The 22,625-nt window shown below is 42.6% G+C and overlaps 1 protein-coding gene across 2 annotated transcripts in view; it reads left to right on the top strand.

Annotated features, from left to right (window-relative positions):
• LOC144683951 (cytokine receptor common subunit gamma-like) overlaps nucleotides 1-20,630 on the top strand; it is a 52,100-nt gene extending 31,470 nt beyond the window's left edge. The window contains exons 5-9 of one of the 2 annotated variants that reach the window (XM_078547568.1): nucleotides 2,486-2,651; nucleotides 4,109-4,196; nucleotides 9,733-9,817; nucleotides 17,407-17,639; nucleotides 18,712-20,630. In XM_078547568.1, the coding sequence (XP_078403694.1) occupies nucleotides 2,486-2,651; nucleotides 4,109-4,196; nucleotides 9,733-9,817; nucleotides 17,407-17,639; nucleotides 18,712-18,730 (591 nt within the window). In that variant the 3' untranslated portion in view covers nucleotides 18,731-20,630. Of the gene's footprint in view, nucleotides 1-2,485; nucleotides 2,652-4,108; nucleotides 4,197-9,732; nucleotides 9,818-17,406 lie in introns of both variants that reach the window. The other variant, XM_078547567.1, reaches the window with a different exon arrangement.
• The last annotated feature ends 1,995 nt before the right edge of the window (nucleotides 20,631-22,625 follow it).

Raw genomic sequence — 22,625 nt, 5'->3', positions numbered from 1 at the left:
AGGAGAAATTTTTCTCTCACAGGGTTGTGAGTCTGGAACTCTCTTCCCCGGGGAGCCGTGGAGGTAGGGTCATTGAATATTTTTAAGGCACAGGTAGTTAGATCCTTGACTAACAAGGGAGTCATAGGTCATTGGGGGTAGGCAGAATATGGAGTTGAGGCCACAATCAGATCAGCCATGATCTTACTGAATGGAGGAGCAGGCTCAAGGGGCTGAATGGCCTACACCTGCTTCTAATTCATATCTTTGTGTGTTCTTAGCTTCTGACACCAAAAACAGGTGATAGAGTGGCTGGTGTGAGAAATGGCAATTTACAGTAAGGCCTATTATTTTACGTCTGTAGTCTTTTTCATATGCTGTAATTCGCCTTTTATTATATGGTCTACTCATTATTCCAAGCAGTGCTCTTGTGTATCTGCAAATGTTGCCTTAAGTATAAGGGGAGAGCTGATTGAAACAGGATGATTTGACTTATGAAAATTTTTTTGTGCTATATTCTATCTACCATAATGGCCTATGCAAAATAATTTCCAAAACCCTATTAATTTCATTTCAACTGATTTATTTGTTATATCCTTACTAACACTTGTCTGTGTCATCACAACATTTTGGCATTAGGCCTTGAACAATGGCTATTTTCCTTTATGCCTATAAATGTTCTGCTCTGTTACCTTACAGTTATATTCTTGTTTTACCTATGTGCTTGTATGCAACCTCTCTCAACCTCCAGCCAAGTCATTGAATCATTGACAGAGTGTTGATTCATTTTGTGATAAATTAGCTGCACTTGTTACCTACTTATCTAATGGAACCACATTGCTACACTTTGCCAGTCCCTCCTGTGCAGTCCCTTGCCCATTGGTATCATGGTCTAGACTGCACTCCTTCAAGGTGTCATAGGCTCCAATGCTGAATACCTGCTAGAGAGTGGAACTCACCCCTGAAAACTCCTGTACTTCCTGCCTCTTCCTACTCTTCCGAATGGTCACTCATCTACTATCCTGAACTGTTACTGCCTCTTGGCCCTTACAATCCAGGAAACACTCATCCACCCTGATGCTCCGCATTGACTTTAACTGGCCCTCAAGTTAGGAAATCCTGGGCTCAATGTGGGGCAGCTGGAGACACTTGCAACAAATGTGATCTCCCAAGACATGTGAAATTCCCTAAAGTTCCCACATGGCACAGGAATTGTAAGTACCAGGTCTTAAATCAGATGCCCGTGGATGACCCCTCTTTAACAATCTAGATATTAAGACAGGTGACTAAATGTTTAGATAAATAGGTAGATTTTAAGGAGCATCTTAGATGAGAGAGAGTGGTGGAAGGACAGAGAGGTTTAGGAAGAGAATTCATCAACACTAAAATTTAAATATAAACTAAGATCAACTTTAGCCTGTTTGGTATTTCATTAATAAGTGCAGATATTTCCACTTATGTCCTCAGTACTTATTACTTTGAATGTAGGACATGGAACAAAAGAATCTGACTGAAATTGGCTATTCTTTCCATGGTTGACTATGACCTTTCAGCTCAGAGGAACTTGGATTGTCCCTTCTTCCTTATACTATTCACAATAAACTATTGAGGATGTGAGAAAATATTGATCTGAAATGAGTTCCTCACCAATCACTATAAATAACAACAGCAGAGAGATACATTGGGAAGGATTTTACACCCCCCGCTGTCTTGTTTGAAAGGTTGGGAGGTGCTCATAAAACCTAGCATGTAGCCTGCCTGCCGCCTACCCACTGACCCTGAACTGTTTTCCATTTTATAGTGTAGGCATTGGCCATCCTCCCAACTTTGGGCCCAATTAATGGCCACTTGAATCCTCATCCCGTTCCCACCACTATTTTACTTGTGGCAGAGAAAGGCCCATGCCAGTTGGATAGCCCGACAGCTTTTACTGCATAGGCTGGTGTCGGGCAAATTGGGGGTGGGGTGGGGGGGCAGGGTTTGGCCTCCTTTGGAGGTCCCCTGTGCCCATCTAAGGTACCACCTCACGTCATACCGCCACTTCTCTCACCCTCCTCTCGACCTCCTACCCTCTCACCCCTTCTCATTGGGGAATGCCTGCCAGACTGTGCCAAAACCCCAGACTGACCTTTAGTGTGGCCTCCATTAGCCCCCCTCCTTTGGAGACTGCCTGTGGTCCAAACAGTGGCCACCGCTCGAACCTGGCGCTGCTGGGGCTACAGAGCTACCGGCCAATCGGATTGTCTGACAGCTCTCTAAGGCAGGACTTCCTCCCCAGATTGGGGCAGGAGTCTTGCCCTGAGCCAATTAGCAACCTGGCGCAAATTGAATAGTTGTGGGGCAGCCAGCTTTTTGATGGATATGCTCCTGACCGACCTTTTTGTTGCTGGTGGGCGGGGAACATGGTGCCCAGTAAAATCCAGTCTATTGTTTACCCCAGTACTGAGATGTTAATATCATTATCACTTTTGATTACATACTACTTTTTCTTGGTTTGTTCACATAGGTATATAAAATCAATTCGCAAGCAAGATATGTTTTGTCGAGTATAGATCCAGAGAAACTCTATACCTTTCAAGTGCGAAGTAAGATTAACGAGTATTGTGCCTCAACTAAGCTGTGGAGTGAATGGAGCCTACCTATTCAGTGGGGAAGAAATGACACCCTGCCAGGTAAGTTGAGCATATATGCAGTGCAATAGACTAGGCCCTGGAAATAAATGTTACAATGATCTCTTAAAGTAAATAAAAAACAGGAAGGATGTAAAACCAGCTATTGTGATCTATTTTGCACTATTGCACAAAGTCAGAAATAGCTGGAGAGAAGGTGGCTGAGGGGAAAGGTGCAAAACCTTAAATATAACGTATGTAATTTAGCTGCCTTGCCCATTCAAAATTAGATCATTTTTTCACTCTGGAATAGGCGCTGGATGGACTCACTCCCCCAAAAGGGCATGGGATTCTTCGTGCGTCTCACAGAGAAGGTGAGGGGAGTGGCAATAGTGGAACCATTAATTGGAGCACTCAAGAAAGCTATTGTCCAGTTTCTGCTTTCTTGTATAGCCTGTCTGCCAGAATGAACCAGCAGATATCACTGATGATGACAATTCAGTACTCAAATCAGTATAACCTACTGTTTGAATTTGTGCCAAATTTGATAGTGCATCTCTCAATCAAAGTGCATTATTAGTGATCAGAGGTGTGGGGAAAATTGTTATTTAGGGATAATGTTATGACACAGCAGTTGGTAAAGGCTGAGTTATTTAAAATCCCAGAGGGAAACTTTAAACAACTGTTATAACCTATATTTTCAACTGGCATGTTTGAGATGCAACTCTGAATTCAGAAATGAAACCACCAAAATGAAACCAGGGTTTTTATATAAATTAAGTTAAGCATTTATTAATTTAGCAACAAATTTAAACACATACACATCTACAAATTACTACTATAATAACGTTTAAACAAATCCCCAAATTAATCACTCCTAGGTAAACCTTCACCAAGGCAACAATAACTCATAGACTTAAAGAGACACCAGGCAAAGCACATTTTATCTTATGAATTCAAAATGAGGTTCCTTTCAATTTGATTCCTTCGCACAGTTGTAGGCTTACAGGTGGCATCCCTCTGACTTACTTACACAAAACCCTTTTCTGTATATACCTATCCTTCCCTTTGAATGCAAATTCTCATTGTATCACCAGGCCCTTTGAACTCCACCTCTTCTAACAATAAAACCCCTTTCATAGTATCAATTTTAATAGTGATATCAACATATTGCTTGGTGTCTCCTAGCTAGGTGCAAGATTTCACTCCCAGTCTTTGAATGGATTATTCCACAAAATGAAAATGTACTCTTTACTTTAACTTCTTTACTGTTTAACATCTCAAAACCACTACACATCGAAGCACCCAGACTAGCTGGCTTTAATCCAATTAAGACACACACACACACTCACAACCATTGACACAGACCCTTCTACAAGTCCAATTTAAAATAATTTCCAATAACATTATATACATTAATATCTTCATGACAATAGGGTTAGCAGGAAAAAGTACTAGTTATTAAAAGAGACATTTAAAAGAAAAGGAAAATTAAGCCAATTTGTTTTGTTTTTTTGCAGAGAAGTCAACAGAACTCCGTACTATAATCACTGGACTTTCACTATTGGGATTAATTTTACTTGTGTTTGCTCTCACAAAGAGTGAACGGTAAGTTACAAATAGCACAAATCCCCCAATATTATCATTTATAAACCACTATACTATATTGTGTCATATTTTTTATAATTCTGCTACCAGAGTATACCAGGGTGCTCCATGTGCCCACTTCTACATCCACAACATGCCATGGGCTGTATACAATAGTATTTACTAGCTTCTTTGTTGAGGCTACAGCTGTATTGAAGCGGACTCCCACAGATGCGCACGCAAGATGCTAAACTGAGGTCTGGCTTTGTAATTTTCTACATGGTACTACTCTAACCTGAACAAAAGCACCAAGTGAAGTGGTTGGGTGGGAAACTGGTACATGGCGGTAGGGGAAGGGGTATTCTCCAGGAAATCAGGTAATGAAGGATAGCACTGGAGCCAATCTTTACACACTTTCAGAAGCATTTATTTACAGAGATATACATGGCAGCCATACCTCCTCACCCCAAAACCACAGTTTCAGTCTGTTCCTTTTGATAGGGGCAGAAGTGAATTCCCAGCTCATGCCCACCGCCTTCATACAATTGATATGCAATTAACTGATTTCCTTCTCTCTCTTTAAATAAAAGTTAGACTATATGTACAGCCAAAATTTCAAAACAAATCAAATCAAAGACCTCTATATCCTGAACAAGGCTTTACTTTGTGAGACACCCCATCCTCCAGGATCTCTAACAGTTGGTGACTTGCATCCATCCATTTAATTTTAAAGATTTCCTTTCTCTCTACCATTTGTTTCAAGCCAGCAGGGTCAATCTGTAACCTTTTCTCACTCACACTTTTCATAGAATGGACATTATCCCACAAGGAACCATTATCTTCTACACACTATTCGATGGGTATTCTGTCTTCAGTACACCCACTTGTACAGAATCTCACTTAAGATATTTGGCAAATAGAATCCCATATCCACAGCCTTGACAGGAGGCAGCGTTTCACCAACCAGGGTATTTTTAACAAAAACAAAAATTGCTGGAAAAACTCAGCAGGTCTGACAGCATCTGTAGAGAGAAAGACGGAGTTAATGTTTCGAGTCCTTATGACTCTTCTTCAGGCTTCTGAAGAAGAGTTTTTGTTTCAGATTTCCAGCATCTGCAGTATTTTGCTTTTATCTTAGGGTTACATCTTCTGGTCGGCGAGCAGGGGACGGGGACCGCTCGCTGATGCATAAACTAACGCGGGGTGACATGGACGTGTGTCCCGACATCACCCCGCGTCATTTAGATTTTCAGTTCGGCGGGCACGCAGCTGCACGCCCGCCGAACTGTCAGCAGCTACTTAAGGCCTTTAAAAAAGTAATTAAGCCAATTAATGGACCTGCCCGTCCAACCTTAAGGTTGGTGGGCAGGCGAGGAGGCCAGGTGGCCTTTAGGAAAAAACATGAAACCTCATCCACGGGCAGGATGAGGTTTCATGAGGGATTTAAAATATTTATAAAGTGTTGAAATAAAATAAATTGACATTTCCCAGCTCATGTGACAGTGTCACGTGAGGGGACATGTCAGGAATTTCTTTTTCATACTTCCAAAAACTTTTAAAACTCCCAGCGATCTCCCTGAGGCGGCACTTTGCCTCAGGGAGATCTGGGCGCTCCTTCGTGTGCATGCGCGGAACACCGCACTCCTGGCTCAAGGAATCCCCACCCCCACCCGCACAGGGAGCGCACAGCGCTTCCGAGCGAATGTCACGCTGGGTGGGCCTTAATTGGCCCACCCACATAAAATGGCGGCGCACCCCCAACTGCGGGCGCCGATCGGGAACCTGCCCACCCGTGCCCGCTCCCACACATCCCCCCGCCCCCTGAAGGGAAAATGTTGCCCTCAGAGTATTTTTGACAACCCTATTTTTATTTCCTTAGCTTCCCAAGCTGAAGGACAATATTTCCCATTTTCATCCACCAGAAATATTGTGGAATCAGTTACACTACAATAACCATCAGGAAGATTGGCATGGTTACATGAGGAAAAGTTTTTTCACACACTGGGCTGAATTTTCTCCCTGTCAGGGGGGAAGTTGATGGGCTGGCGCAGACAGGCACGCTTTCGATTGGCGCCCCCGATTGGAGGCACGCCGCCATTTTATGTGGGGGTGCCAATTAAGGCCTGCCCAGCGTGACGTCCGCATGGAAGCCATTGACAGGTCGGCGGGCCTGCAGCTGATTTTGCTGCGTTCCCGCCTTCCTGAAAATTGAAATGGGGCGCGGTGACGTCGGGAATTCCCCCGATGTCACCGCGCATCATTTTACGCGTCGGTGAGCGGGCCCCGCCCTCGTTCGCCGATGTGTAAAATCCTGCCCGCTGAGCGGTTAGGATCTGGAATATATTGTCTGAAAGTGTGGTGGAGGCAGGGCCAATTAAGGCTTTCAAAAGGAAATTGGACCATTATTTGAAAGGAAAAAATTTGCAGGGGGTATGAGAAATACAATGGATTGGCACGAGGATGAATTGCTCCTTCAGAGGGCCAGGAGAGACACAATCGGCTGAAGGACCTCCTTCTGTAGTGTAACTATTCTATGATTCTATGTGAAGCATTGCTTTAAAAAATGCCTAAAAATGGTCTTTGTTTCACCCAATGATGGAAATTTAAGTATATATTTATCCAGATTTAACATTCTTAATGTTTTATTTGCCCTTAAAACATTCTCTGCTTTAGGGCATTTCATCATATTACTGCACTCCAACACATCAAAACTAGCCTCTGGTCTAGCCTGAGTGCACAACCAGTGCAACTGACCAATCAAGATTTGCAATTTTTCTGTAGCTTCTTTAAAGATATAACCTCATCTTCCTGTGATGATCTATTACCATTAACCGGGATGGGAGTAACTCTTTAAATAGGATTATTGATTTAAAGTTATTCCGGACCTACTTTGCTTAATGTTTAAACCAATGTATGTAAAAGTCCCACAAGCCTGACTCCCAAACTTAAATTCCATTCTAATCTTATTAATAACATCAATCAAATTCCACAGTACCGTCCCATAACAAATCAAGATGCCTGAAAGTTTTCCTTTGTGATACCAGTAAAACACTGGGATTTGCTTTTAGTTGAATACAACTTATTTTCAGCAAAACAGATCTCACTGAAAAATACCACATCCTTGCAGCACCATTCAGGCCACGTTTTCTTTAGTTTCGATGGTTTTTCTTCTGCGTCTACTGTCTCTTTGGCCAGTTTCAGAAACAAATCTCTCTGAAAGGTATCACCCTGCAGAAGTGTGGTTTTTATCGATTGATCTATGCTCCCCATGAATATGTAGCCAAAAGAGCTAAAAAGATTTTCAAGGTCACTTTTCCCATTTTTCCCAGCCATGGAAGAATCCCAATTTAACATCCATATCACCTAGTTGCTCCTCAAAAGCCCTAGCCACTAGCCTTGCTTTAGCCTCATATATCCCATCTAGAAGGACGAGCTGGATTTTCTGGCCCCGCCCACAGCTGGGATTTTCTGGTCCTGCTGAAAGTCAATGAACTTTTTATTGCCTCTCCAAATTTTTATTTCCTGCCAGCGATGGTTCCTGCCATGGGGTGGGGGGTTGGGGGGGCTGTTGGGGTGGGGGTGGGGGTAGGGGGGGGGAAATCCCAGCCAATGCTTTTTGTACAAAATCTACCTATGTGACAAAGCAGGTCTCCCCGTGTATGGTACCTCAGAAAAACTCCAAACTCTCTCCAACTATCTAATTCCCTTTCATTAATTTATCCTCAGCCACCAAAACTTCACAATTGGAAAAAGATCCAAGTCTTCTTACAAAATACTTTACTCCTGATTTTACTTCTTGTAGGAAGCACCAATGCCAACACCATGACTAGTTTTCTCTTTGGTAAGGATGTAAACCATGTCTGTTAAACTTCTAACAGTCATTTGGTGAAGGAGGAGACCAGGAGTCAATCTTTACTCAGTTTAGATATATTCACAAAGCAAAACATTACAAGTGTACATCTCCTAACCCTACTCCCCACCCCAATGCCTATTAGTTTCTCTTTATATGTGCTCAACTAATGAATGTCCTCCAGCTGTTTATCCTTACCCTTAATTTATACAATTAGCAACGTCCACATGTCCACTTCATTCTTCCACTAGGCATATGGTTCAGGCTGCAAGAACATTGGAGGGTTATCATATCCCCACAATGTACGCTTGCTTTCTGCTATTTTCCACAATGGCTACTAGAATTGTAGTTTTCTGTCTGATTTTTTCCCTTAGGTTTCAACCTTCATCTTTATAAGTATTCTCTGCTACCATGTTCCATTCCAGAAGACTAATTGATGAAGGATAGAACTGGAGCCAATATTTAAACAATTTTATATTTATTTACAGAGTTACACATTACAAGAAAACATTTTCTAACCCAACAACAACAGACTTATTGGCTGGAATATTCTGGCCCTTCCTGCCAGTGGTACCTTCCACCAGTCCCACTAAATTCAATGGACATTTGAACGGCTCGACACATCCGCCATGGGGGAACCTGCTGTGGGGGGGGCTGGAAAATCCAGGCCATTGGGTCTATTTATAACTCTTTCGGAGTCAACCAAATAAACTAAATTAACAAATTCAGGGACAAAATAAACACAGCCCCTAAATTAGGGAACTGTAAAACCAAAGACAAAATTTAAAGGAAACCTACAAACATCAAACCAAAATGTGATTAAGGGGGTCGATAAAGCACCCCAGTCCCTGTGGTGCCCACCAGGCACAGAAGGTGTGTCTATTTATAAGGGACTTAAGAGAATGCCCTGTTAATGGCCACCATTTGCACACAATTCAACACAATTAATGTATAATTAACAAACTATTTTCATTGTTGTACTTCCATAATCAGGATTAATTGTACCTGTGCTGACTTGCAAAAGGAGATAAAGATGAAGAGCAGCAGGTTCCAAATATTGGCATTTATTAATGTCATGAGCATTCTACAAACTTAGATACAAATAAACTGGAGGAGGAGACAGTCTGCAGATACAAGACAGAGGATTGTGTACAGCATGCCCACAGTCTCTCCAAATAGATGATTGGTGGATTCCGGTTCAGTGAAGTGCACTCAGAAATTCGACTATCTAGAACAGCCATTCCTGTGGAAAGCTTTTAGGTATTTCAGTGATTTCAGCAACATCAGGGTGACTACTCTTAGTTCTTCAGCCAAGAGTTTGGAAGGAACCTGCAGCTGGCTCCAAAGCCTCTTTATCAGCTAGTCCAAGATATGCTTTTCAGGACATGAAACAAAGCACCTTTATAGTTATTTTACTTGCCACCCTCCTTTAATAAGATAAAATATTCCATCAGATGGTATCATTTACACAGCCCAGCTGAGAAGAGTTTAAACAAGATGGGGAGTTGCATTTGACCTTGAATGAGGAGCCCTGTATTGTAATTACCACTGTTGAATCTCTCTCCTTGGAGACAGGTTGCTTCATTCAACTGATTCAGGACATATGATTCATTGAGCCCTGCTCAGTTTAATGTTTAAGTCAAGGTTTAACCCACTGATTTTTTAATGTTTAAATCAAAGTTTGACCCACTGATTTTTTTTTTGCAGGTTGAAGGTGATAATCATCCCAAAGATTCCAAATCCAGGCAGAAGTTTTGATCCTTTATTTAACAATCACAATGGCAACTTCCAGGTAACATAAGGAAGACAAATAGCCTTTGTTAAAACAGATTTATTTCAATCATGTTGCCTTTGTTGGAGTATCAATCAGAGACAATTCCTCACAGGGAGGGAGGCACAGGACTTCTAGAGAGTGGCATTGAAAAAGTGGCATTGGGGGCAGGTGTTAATCATCCCTTTAACAGGGAATGAGAAATGGATTATATGGTATGGCGGGGCGGGAGGTGCGGGTGTGGTTGGATGGATGGAAGCTACAGAAACATAGTGAAGCTGAGGGGGAAATTAAAAAGAAAGAAAGAGTTGCATTTATATCAACTTTCACTACCTCAGATCATCCCAAAGCACTTTACAGCCAAGAAATACCTTTTGAAGTGTAGATACTGTTGTAATGTAGGAAACATAGCAGCTAATATGCAAACAGCAAGCTCCCACAAACACCAATGAGATAATGACCAAATTATTTGGTTTTTGAGATGTTAATTGAGCGATAAATATTGGCCAGGCCATCAAGGATAGCTCCCTTGCTCTTCATCAAAATAGTGACATTGGATCTTTTACATTAAACTGAGAGAGAAGACAAGAGCCTTGCTCTAATATTTCACCTGAAAGGCAGCACTTCCAACAGTGAAGCACTTCCTCAAAACTGCACAGAACTGTTAGCCTAGAGCAGGAGTTGACAAGTTTAGTAACCAGAAGAGCCATTTAAAAAAAATAGTCAAAAACGCAATGGCCAGAATTTTAGGCTGGGGTGGGGAAACCATGAAATTGAAAGGAGGGGATTCCCTCCATGTTTTCGCCCGCCCCGACCACACAGCAAATTTACGCTGGAGTGGGCGGGACCTCATACAGGAAGCCCACCCTTGCCCTATTTGATGTCCTTAAATGGGTTCCTGCCAGGCTCAATTTTTAGGGCTGGTGGGAGGATTGAACTTCCGTGGGGGAAGCCCGATAAAGAACAAAGTTACATCTCGGGTTGGAAGGTGGTGCAGGGGGTGTGGGGCGCCTCCACCAGAAGCCCCCTTCTGAAAGGCAGCTGCCCCATCCCCCCACCCCGCAGCTTGTCCCCCAAGACCCCAATCACCTGCTCCGTTCCCCACCAGGCATTCCCTACCCTCTCTTGCCTGGGAGGCCTTGAACTTAACTGGGCCGCCAGTACCAGGACTTAGGGCAGGATTTTCCGCACCTGCCCGCTGATTGGAGTGTGAAATAGCTGCGGGGCCCTCGGAGTCGGCCGGATGTGTTCCCCGCCGACTCCTCGGATGGCGGGAAGCAGGATCCCGCTATCCGAAAAATTCAGGCCAATTATCTTAAGAGCAGCAATGCTTTAAAGCAAATGCCAGTACGAATGGTATATTACAAATCAGATTACTACAGCAGCGCACTGATTAACAGAACTACCAACGAGCTTGCTACTTAAGATTTTCAATCAGCAGACGTGCGATTAGCATGAGAGAATAGGAAGCATAACGAGGGAAATAACTAATAAGCATATATGAGCCACAATGAACATGCAGCTCAAAGTAATGCAGATAGAAAGAGAAGCATGAAAAACTTGCAAAGCAGAGCAGGCTTTAGCAGCACAGACACCTGATAGAAGAAATAAAACAGATTCACACCAAAGGTGCAGATTTCAGCAGCACATTGTTCCAAAAGGCATTCCCAAACATTAATTCTGCCCTTACTCAGAGCCCCGAAACATTGGCACACCCATTCCAAATTGCCAGTGCTGGCTACCAAGAAAGTGAGAAGTCTGAAGTTATTAATATTAATACCAAAGGACTGCACATGAGCTTTACTGAGACAGTGTAGGAAGCTGAAGCCCGAGTGGTCAGATTGTGTGGGAGGTGTAATTGACATGGTCAGTAACAGTGAGCAGTGTCACATATGTGGGCAGGATGGAGGTGTTTATAGCAAAGTAGTCACCTAATCTGCATTTGGTCTCCCTAAGGCCGCAGTGTGTTCAGTTAAAAAAAATTCTTGTTCTGACTGGGTCGAGATTCTGTCAGCAATATTGCTTCACCAGGTGCAATGGGCAGAACATTTTGCCACAGCTTCAGTAAATTGTATCAGTTCCATGTGGTTTCTGAGCTGCACAGGTGTGAAGGTTTGTTGCCTTTGCCTCATGGCAACAGAAAGACCGTGGATCTACAAAGGGATGCACGGTCCTTTTCCCTTCCTCAGCCAGCCACTATCTTAATGTGTCTAAAGGCTCATTTAACTTGTGGCGACGTGAGGAAAAATCTTTTCGCTGCAACTAGTGGTTAGGATTTGGAATGCACTGTCTGAGATTACGGCCTAGGTAGACTCAATTCAGGCCTCCAGAGGAGAATTGCTTAATTACCTGAGGAGAAGAAAAATTACAGGGTTATGGGGAAAAGGAGAGGGAGTGGGACTAGGTCAGATACTCTTGCAGTGATTTGGCATGGACACAATGGGCCAAATGGCCTCCTTCTGTGCTTTAACCATTCTATAATTCTATGATTTCAGCAGAAAAGGGTTCTATCAATCCCTGAGCATCACCCTTCCTTGGTTTTATTTCCTATGAGGTGCTGATTGGGAATAGAGAGCTATTCCTTTGCAAATGTGTGCAGAGTAATGACGTTATTATGGGCCTCCAGTTTAATTGGGCGGCTTTGAGACTATGGACATCAATATTGTTACTGGGGTCTTTGCTGCCACAAGAGCACAGTACTTATGTTTCAAAGTACGGTTGGTGATGGGAAGCTTGTAAATTTGCCCTTGTAAGCTTGGAAACGAGACATTGGAGGAGATTTTAACTCCCCCTTCCTGGTGGAAATGGGTCACAGTGGAATTATAAGGCAAGGGGTGGACTTATCTCCACCATATCCTCTTCTCTGTAGAGAGGGAAAGGTTGACAGGAGAATCACCTACTGGCCTCTCTCATACAGATTCTAATTTTGTTTGAGAACAAAACAGGAGCCTAGGAGTGGCTTTGCAGAATTCTAGAATGCAGGACCAGGGAAGGGAAGGAAGCAAACCTTACAACAAAAGAAAAATAAAACAATTAGATCAGTGTTGCACCAACAGCAGGAACCATTATAAAAACAGATGGAGCTTCAAAATTCTGAATAAGTGCAAAAAGGTGTAGTAATTATGGCTTTATTTAGTGTGTAATGTACCTTTAAAATCAATACTTGTTAAGGAAGATCACATGATTTGTTGTAACCAATAGGAGAGTAGTGCGGGCTACCTCAGCAGTCAGTGTAGAGATAGAATTGGATTTAAATGCACAACTCAAACACCCTTGTAACAAACTGGTGATGAGGATAAAACAGGATTGAACATAAGAAATCAAGCTGGAAAGAAATTGGCATTGTATCTCGCTCAGTGATTGTAAGTAGCAAGCTCCGTTAGAATTGAAGAAGTTATCCTCTCTCAAAATGCCACAATTTGGGAGAATTGTTCCTTTTAAGTCAGCCACAGACAATTGGTTTCAATACATAGGGCTGAATTTTGCCCTTGACGGGCGGGCAGCCGATCGCCACTGCCAAAACGGAGCATTTTACATGGGCGGGCCAATTAAGGCCCGCCCAACATGACGCCCGACGGGAAGCGCTTTGCGCTTTCTGTGCGGGCGGGGGGATTCCCCAACTGCGAGAGTGCGCTCTTTCGCACATGCGTGTGAAAGAGCGCACATCTCCCTGAGGCTAAGTGGTATCGCAGGGAGATCGCTGAAAAGCTGTGAAAGATTAAAAATAGAACAATATAAAAATCATTAACATGTCCCCCTCATGTGAAAATGTCACACGAGATGGGACTTGTTAATGAAATACACAAAAACTTTATTAAACTTTTTTAAATCCGATATCAAACCTCATCCCGCCAGTGGATGAGGTTTGTTAAAAAATCACTTACCCGTCAGCCCGTTGGGCCCGTGCGCCGAGCCAAAGTTTGCACGGGCTCCTCAAAATCGTTGACAATTGGTGACTTAATGGCCTTAACAAGGCCTTTAATTAATGGCGGGCGCGCGTCGTGCTGCGTAACGCGCCCGCCGACCTAAACATCGCGATGCCGCGCGCTGACGTCGGGACACTCATGCGACATTTTAAGCGCTGATGTGCGGGCCCCGCCACCCGCTCGTCAGCCAGAAAATTCTGCCCATAGAATGTCTCACATTCTTTTTTCAAGCGAATGGAGATTATGGGGGAAGGGAAGAGGCGAGCGATCCTCTTGAGTACTTGTGGGAGCAAAACCTACAGCTTGATTCGAAGTTTGATGGCACCCAGAGCCCCAGATTTGAAAAATTTCGGTGAATTGGTGGATCTCATGAAGGGTCATTTTCAACCAAAGTCCTGAGTCACGATGCAAAGGTTCAGGTTTAATTCATGAAACAGAGCCCAGGGAGAGACAATTGCATGCTACATGGCAAATTTGAAGCAGCTGACGGAACATTGTGAGTTCAGTACGACTCTGAACGACATGCTCAGAGATCATTTGGTGTGTGGTGTGAAAGAGGACACTATTCAGAAAAGATTATTTTCTGAAGTGACTCAGGATTTCAAGAAGGCGCTAGAGATAGTGCTGGCCAGAACAGAAAGAGCAATAAGAGATTCAAAAGCAATACAGGGTGCACACAGTGGCTCTGTACTCCACATTGGGCAGGAAACCTCAACTAGAAGAGATGCAAAAAAGCAAGACTCTGCGGGAAACTGCCCTAGCTAACCGAAGAATAAAGAAAAATAACCTGGCAGCAAAATCGAAGAATAGTTTTAATAGAGGTGGAAACAATCAGTCTTTTGGTGATTGGCAGTTTAAAAAAATTGAATGCTACTATTGTCATAGGAACGGACATTTGATGAGGCAATGCAAGGAAAGAATTCAGCACCTCTCTGAGCAAACTGAAGAATGAGTTGGCAGAGAAGACACAACAATGTTCAATTTTCCAGGAGCAGCAAACAAATACAAAAAAGAGACGGAAGAGCTGAAGAATCAGCTAAATGAAGCCAAAGAGGATTTGGAAGCAAAAGTCGGAGAATTTCCCAAGAAGCAGACAGATAATGAAATTTTGGGAGACTCAGCCACTGAGCTCAGACAAGTTGAGCTTGCATCTGAGAGAAGAATGGCCAACAGTGAAGGCCAGAATGAAGGCTGAGATTAAAGTCTGCGCTAGAAAAAAGAAAAGTGCACTTTCCAGGCACTTTTCCAGGAGGGAGGTAATCTATTTGGGTCACTGGGTAGATTCACAGGGCCTCCACCCGATCGAGGAGAAAGTGAGAGCCATAAGGGAGGCACCTGCGCCAAAGAATGCCTCAGAGCTCAAACCGGCCTTAGGAATGATCAACTATTATGGGCGGTTCTTACCCAATTTGTCTACTGTGCTGGCCCCTGCATTCTCTACTGAAAAAGAATCAACGTTGGTCTCGGGAGGCGCCCCAGAAAGAAACTTTCATAAAGATGAAACAATGGTTCCACTCGTCCAATCTATTAGTGCATTATGACCAGACGAAAGAATTGGTGATGACATGTGACGCATCTCCCTACAGAGTGAGAACAGTGCTCTCTCATCAAATGGACCACAGCACGGAACGGCCAATAGGTTACATGTCAAGAACGCTCACCACAGAGGAAAAGGGACACTCGCATTTAGAAAAAGAAGGCCTGTCCATTATCTTTGACGTCAAGAAATTTCACCAGTATGTACACAGCCACCATTTTACAATCGTTTCAGACCACAAACCATTGCTAGGATTGTTTAGTGAGGACAAGGCTATACCACCCATAGCCTCAGCAAGAATACAACAATGGGCTTTAATTCTGGCAGTGTACAAATACTTTTGTACATAGGCCTGGCAATCAAATCACAAACGCCGATGCCCTTATTCATTTGCCTTTATAAGAAAATGATGAGCACGTCCCAGTTCCACAGGAACTTGTTTTACTGTTAAATTTCTTGGATTCCTCGCCGGTATGTGCTCGACAGATCAGGGACTGGACAAGTCGGGATCCAGTCCTATCTCAGGTACAAGAACAAGTGCTACGTGGTTGGTCACAGGCACCCGTATCTGACTAAATGAAACTGTACTTCAACAGAAGACATGAAATAACCAGCCAGGATGGCATCTTATTGTGGGGAGCACGAGTGATAGTTCCTCCAAGGGAAGGGAGTCACTTTTAATTGAACTACACAGTACCCATCTAGGAATTTCCCGAATGAAGACCACAGCACACAGCTATCTATGGTGGCCTGGGATGGATGGTGAAATAGAGAGTTTAGTAAAGCACTGTGTGCAAAGTCAGCAACTGCAAAGGTTGCCAGTGACAGCTCCATTACACCCATGGGAGTGGACAGGTAGACCTTGGGTGCGGTTACACATTGACTACACTGCACCTTTCCTGGGAACAATGTTTCTGCTCATTGTCGATACCCATTCAAAATGGTTGGACGTATATGAGGTGAAGTCACCAACGTCGGCTGCTACAATTGAGAAACTATGTCAGAGTTTTGCCATTCACGGACTACCAGAAGTAGTCGTTTCCGATAACTGCACGGCATTTACGAGTGCTGAGTTTCAACAGTTTATCAGCCTGAATGGTATCACTCATGCGAAAGCTGCACCGTACCACCCTTCCTCAAACGGACTGGCCGAAAGGGCGGTTCAAATGCTCAAGGCAGGCATGAGAAAGCTAACTGGTGATTCCTTGACAACCAAGCTAGCACGCTTTCATTTTCATTACAGGACTACCCCTCACACAACAACAGGTGTCACACCTGCGGAGTTATTGTTGAAACGCTGTCTCAGGACGAGATTGAGCTTAATAATGCCGAATTTAGAGGGGAAGGTGGAAAGGAGTCAGGGAAGCCAGAAAACTAGACACGACTGGCATAGTCACGAGTGGGGATTTACTGTGGGAGAGAAGGTATACGTGAAAAACTTCGGGGAAGGACCAAAGTGGTTACCGGCTAAAATAAGTGTGGTGACTGGACCTCTATCTTCCCATGTGGAGGTAGAAGGTCGGATCATCCGTAAACATGTGGACCATTTAAGGAAGAGAGAGATAAATCACCAAGATATGGTTCCACCAGTGATTATGACCGGGTCTGCGTTTCCTGTTGAGGATACTTAACCCAGGACTGACATGTCTGATGTTCCTGTAAGAGTTGAAATGCAAGTGCCCACCAAAGCCCCTGATGTTGAGGCAACTCCGGAAAAGGAAGTTTCTTACAAAGAACCTGAAGTTGTGGAACTGCAACGTTCCACATGTACCAGGAAACCACCTGAAAGACTGAATTTGTAAATTCCTAACCCAGTGTAAATATTATGTTGTCTTGAAAAATATGTTCTTGTAAATATATGTATAGCCGAGTTAAAAGGGGAAGAATGTAGTAATTATGGTGTTATTTAGTGTGTAATGTACCTTTAAGAATAATACTTGTTAAGGAAGGTCACATGATCTGTAGTAACCAATAGGAGACCAGCGCGGGCTACCTCAGCAGTCAGTGCAGAGTTAGAGTGGGAGTTGAAAGCACAACTCGGCCTCCTCCTTACAACAGAGGGGTTTTACAATGTCATGTTAATCAAGTTACTATAGCAAACCAATATGAAGTGGATCAACACTTTACTACTGTCTTACTCATTTCAGGATTGGCTTGGTGTCCCAAAGGACGCATTGGAAGGTTTCAAATCAAACTACCATGAGAACGTGTGTATCGTGAGTGAGTCACCAGCCAACTCCATCCAGAGCAATGTCCATGGAGGGAGTACACAGATCCCAGGGAAGGTGTTCATTCCTGGCAACAAGGGAGAGATTCAACCAAAAAACACCTCTCCTGCAACACTGTTCTCTGATATTGCAGCTTTTGTAGAAAGCAATAGGTACGCCATTAATGAAAACATCTACGTCAGAGTCTAGCCTTTGCAGCATTGCAAGCCTATATGACGCTGGAGAAATCCCAGTTATGGTGGTACAAAATCCTAAAAAGATTCCACAGGTCTCTTGGGAATAAAATCCCCAAAATTATAAATCTTACAGTAACCTCCATAGGAAAATTAAACAGAAAATGTTGGGAATCCACAACAGGTCAGTCAGGATATGAAGGAGAAACAAACCCCCATTCTCTTTTAGAAGCTAGTCAACCTCTTGTGCTTTTCTGATGTTATCTGTTTATATTTCAGCTTTATAGCAAACTGTGGCAATTTTCTTTTAACCTTTCAAGCACATATAATATTTGGAAAGCTGGGCAAGATAAACAGTGTTAACATTTCAGGGCGATACCCTTTCATCAACCTAAAGACGCTAGCTTTATTTGTCTTTCCAAGGATGCTGCCTGACCTGTTGGGTGCATTCAGAAATTTCAGTTTTTATTTCAGATTTCCAGCCCCCGCGGTATTTTGCTTTTGGACAACATAAGTGCATATTGCTTTACCTATAATTCCACATTTGAGAGCTGATTTCCCAATTGACTGCTGCTGGACGGGAGTAGAGTCTCAAGGTATGCTAGCTGGGAATAGGAGGCCTGAAGCCCCTGATCTTTCCCCATAAATGAATGGAAAATCAACTTGCTGATCAATGTTACCTGTGGCTACCACTACTCAGAAAGAGTTCCCATTTGGTATATCAGTCATTTGGCTTCAAAATGTCAATTAGGTATTTTGTATTGCTAAGATTCGGCATGTTTTTCAATTAAGATGTAAGTTGTCTTCTTAAGGAAGAGAATGAGATGGGCTGTATCCTGTCTGAGAAAGTGAGCAATGTCACAGGCTGTGAGAAAATATGAAAGAGCTGAGTGCAAGCATTTTGTGTGATCCATGAGGTGTGTAACAATTTTGAGGCTCTCTGTTGTGTAATTTCTTGCTTTTCTTTTGTAATACATGTATGAGACTCATCTGAGAGTGTTTCTTTTTTTTTTTGCTCTTTGTTTTATTTCATATTTTGTTGAGGCTGTAGCAGCACCAGGTCTGGCTGAAGAGCGTAACAGTGAACAAGGACTGACCAAAGGCAGAGAGAGAGTCGGTAGCAGCCTGAACATTATAGCGTTGGAACATTTGCTTGTTACTATGTTGCGGTGTCACAAGTGACTTACACCAGGCTGTTGCACACTTTTAACATGCAGTTTGATGATTACTCAACCAATGCTTTGCATATATTATGATTCTGTCATTCTCTCTCCAGTGTACCTTAACATTTTACGCATGCATTTAATGTTAACTTAATTTCTATGTGGGCAGTTGCTGTAAAATGAAGTTTTGTTTGATGGATAAACCATTATTTGAACTCGTCAAAATGGGTTTCACTTGCTCGATGTCCACATTTCAAGGGCATTGCAGTAAGTCTTGGTACAATAGCGTGAAACGGGAGAAAGCAAGTCAGCAGCCCATTTTACATCTCTCCCAGTTTTTATGTCCGTTGACTTGGAGGATAGCCTAGCAACCATGAGTCCTGATGCCAAAATAGCAATCTTGGCCAACAGGGGGAGGTCAAACCAATAACATCAAATTTGTTAGAAGCACTACTATAAAATAATTTACTTTTAATGGACTGTTCAAGCTGGATATGGTGACAAGTCACTGAAAATTTCATAATTTTTTGGACAACTATTTTACGTTGCCAGGAACACCTTAAGGAAAAGGGTTGGAAATTGAATAGACAGCGCACACTGACCTGGCAGCCAGGTTGAAATCTCCCTTTATTTAGCATTATTCACCTTCCATTGCCTTGAGCTTAGATCTATCTAACTGTGACATAGAGGAAAGGAATAGAATCTGTTGCCGTGCGTCCCATCAAGTAATTATGAGGGAAGTCCTACTTTCCCCATGGCCATGTGCTTTTTTAACTGTCAGAGGGACTACAGAATTTGAAGTGTAAGAATGATCCCATAAAAGGCATTTTTCCTTTTGCGATAATGAATTAATGTGTAGTTAGTTTCCTCTGCTGTGAGTCTCCCTAGGTCACCCACCTTCCTTGATCAAGCTAGCTGCCAGACCACCACCATTGTTAGAAAGAAAAGACAGAGTTGTATTTAATGCAGTTTAAATTTCATTGCCCCAAGAAGTCCCAGTTTTAGATCAACACCCTCCCTTGCCCCTTCACTGTTCTAGGTAATCAAGACATTTGATGTCTCTCCCTGCAAATAAATGATGAGAATCAAGATCTCACTATGTCTGGAATAGTGGGTCAGAAACACTTGTGACACAGTGAATTAAAGCTTAAAGCTACTCCCCTTTCAAAACTTACTTACTAGTTCAGAATTGTCAACTTTTTCCATTCATTTTCCAACTTAGGTATGGCAGCCATATTTTGTTACCAATGCTAAGTATTAAATTCACCCTTTGAACTCTGCCACATCCACTACATGTTTATCAGCTTTTTAACACGTTATTCATGAATTTTAATTTACTTTTTGTTGCAAGACTATGCATTTATGTAAAATAAACCTTTAGTACAAAAGTCCTAGGAGTTGGGGTTCCCCAACATACATACCAAAACCTCTAACACATTAGCCGATCATCCCTCAACCCCCACGGAAACACAGAAACAGATTGTTGATAAAGTCAGTTATTTCAGATGAGGGTGGGGGTAGTGCTGAGCTCAGAGGGGCCACCTTGACCTGCCTTCCTTTTTTACACTGAACAAAACAATAACTGTTTTTGGCTCAGGTTATTTGTTTTAGCATTCTGTATAAACATTAATTCTTATATCTAGGAAGGTGACTTCACAGACCTATGGTTAGTTAAGTTGTTAAGCTGATTCCATGAGATCTGTGCAGTCCCTGTAGTAACTCGAGTTATGCCAGTTTGCTGCTCTGCATATACCTAAATCATTCCTGTGATTAATAAATAAAAACGCACAAAAATGTGAACCTCTCATTCTGTTTGCTCTCCTGACACTTTTTTTATTGACTTTGAACTGTCAAGACTCAAATTCTCGGTTCCATTGTTAGTGAGTTGGTACTCAGCCACCTAAATCCAAAGTTCACCAGTTGATTCCTTGATTTGCAGGTAGAAAATTACTAAAAGCTGACCAATCGCTTCCACAAAGCTGATAAAAGGCTGAAACTCAAGATTATCCCTGATTATAGCTTATGACACGCACCTCAAAAGGATATATACTGAAGGTGGTGAAGGATAAATTCAACAAAATGCTAGCTGGGCTAAAGGGTTAAATTATGAAGGCAGGTTGCAGAGTCTAGGCTTGTATTCCCTTGCTCTCAGAAGAATAAGGGATGATCTAACTAAGGTGTTGAAGATAATTAAAGGATTTGATAGGGTAGATAGAGACAAACTCTGGTGGGAGAGTCCAGAACCAGTGGGCACAAGCTTAACATTAAAGCTGGGCCATTAAGGGGTGGTGCCAGAAAATACTTCTTCACACAAAGCATGGTAGAAATCTGGAATTCTTGCCCCCAAACATTGTTGAGCCTGGGTCAACTGATAATGTTTTGTGGGAGAGAGTATTAAGGGATGCAAAATCAAGCTAGGTAGGTGAAGTTAAAGTACAGATCAACCATGATCTAACTGTATGGCGGAATAGGCTTGAAGGGCTGAATGGCCCACTTCTGTTTATGTTCCTATGCAATTGCAAGGCTTCAGGTATACTAAACATTCCTACGCTTGTAACTGGAGGAAAACTTCGTAATGAGGATTTTCCTAACAAATGCACCTAGGGTACATTCAGTTCCCAGAAACAAAGGAGAGGATATAGCAGCACAGATACATGACATGAGTAGGTAAGTTTTTCAACTCACTGCTTGGGCACATGCCATGCTACCTCACAATTTTCATTTCCATTCACATCAATGGAAAGAAGAAGCTCAAGATAGTAATTTCCTTTGGAACTGTCAGGATTATGTGATAATTTAGAAAGTCACTGCTCCCTTTTTAAGAAAAATTCTGACAAATTATTATAGAAGCTAAATGCAAAAAATGAGATCACTGATACCAACTCCTACACAGAATAGTTAGCTGATAAGAGGTGGGTGCAGAATTTTATCATTGCGCTGCTGAATCCACCACATGTTTTGTTCTAAGATAAAGTTTATCAGGCAGGAACAACTGCTGATTTAACTTAATGCCACAGGAAGTTTGAGGTGCTTATGGTCTTGTTCATAGTTGTTAATTCAACCCCACCATGTTGGTAAATATACCTGCATCTTCCTTTCCTTTTTTAAAATGGTATTTTTCCTTCCATTGTTCTCTCTCCAGCCATCACTCTAGGTACTAACCTTCACTGGAATACGATGTGGTTCAATGAGTAAATTGGGCAGAGAACGGGTAATGCGGGGGTTGGGGGGAGGGGGTCAATGTCCACGTGCCTCGTATAATTCAGCCCTCTATTGCAGAGTTGCTAAAGACAAACTGCGGCATTCTTTCCTTCACCCTGAGTGAGATCAGCTAACTCAACATGATCCAATGATTCAACTTGGAACTGCTCTGCTTGGCTGGGCTCAGCTATTAACTGAACAAGCAGGATAGAAGTCTGCTTTTCTATGTTTATTTCTAGTTATGCACTTGACCAATAATCAATCAGCTTGTTCTACATCAGGATTAATAAAATGGTGAAAGATCAGTTAAGACTCCAACTCTTAATCTTCATCCAATAATTCCTGGGGTAGGAATTGGGTAAAGAGGATAAGGCTCAATGGTGCAGGCCCAAATATGGAAGAGTAGGTTGCTACACAGGGTGTTTGACTTTCAATTATCAAAGAACACAGGATCAAAGTACTTAAAAAAAATCTTACTTTGAAGACATGCTATGATGATTGTTTTGAGTGACAGAGTATGGAATTCTGTCTTACTTCAACAACCGGTGTCAGTGCCAAATAGTAATGCAGGGATATAGGAACAGGGGTAGGCCATTCAGCC

This window comes from Cetorhinus maximus, chromosome 8 (assembly GCF_964194155.1).
Source record: "Cetorhinus maximus chromosome 8, sCetMax3.hap1.1, whole genome shotgun sequence".
Classification (NCBI taxonomy): Eukaryota; Metazoa; Chordata; class Chondrichthyes; order Lamniformes; family Cetorhinidae; genus Cetorhinus; species Cetorhinus maximus.
Note: the sequence above shows the minus strand (reverse complement) of the source record. Positions and strands in the feature narration are given on the sequence as shown.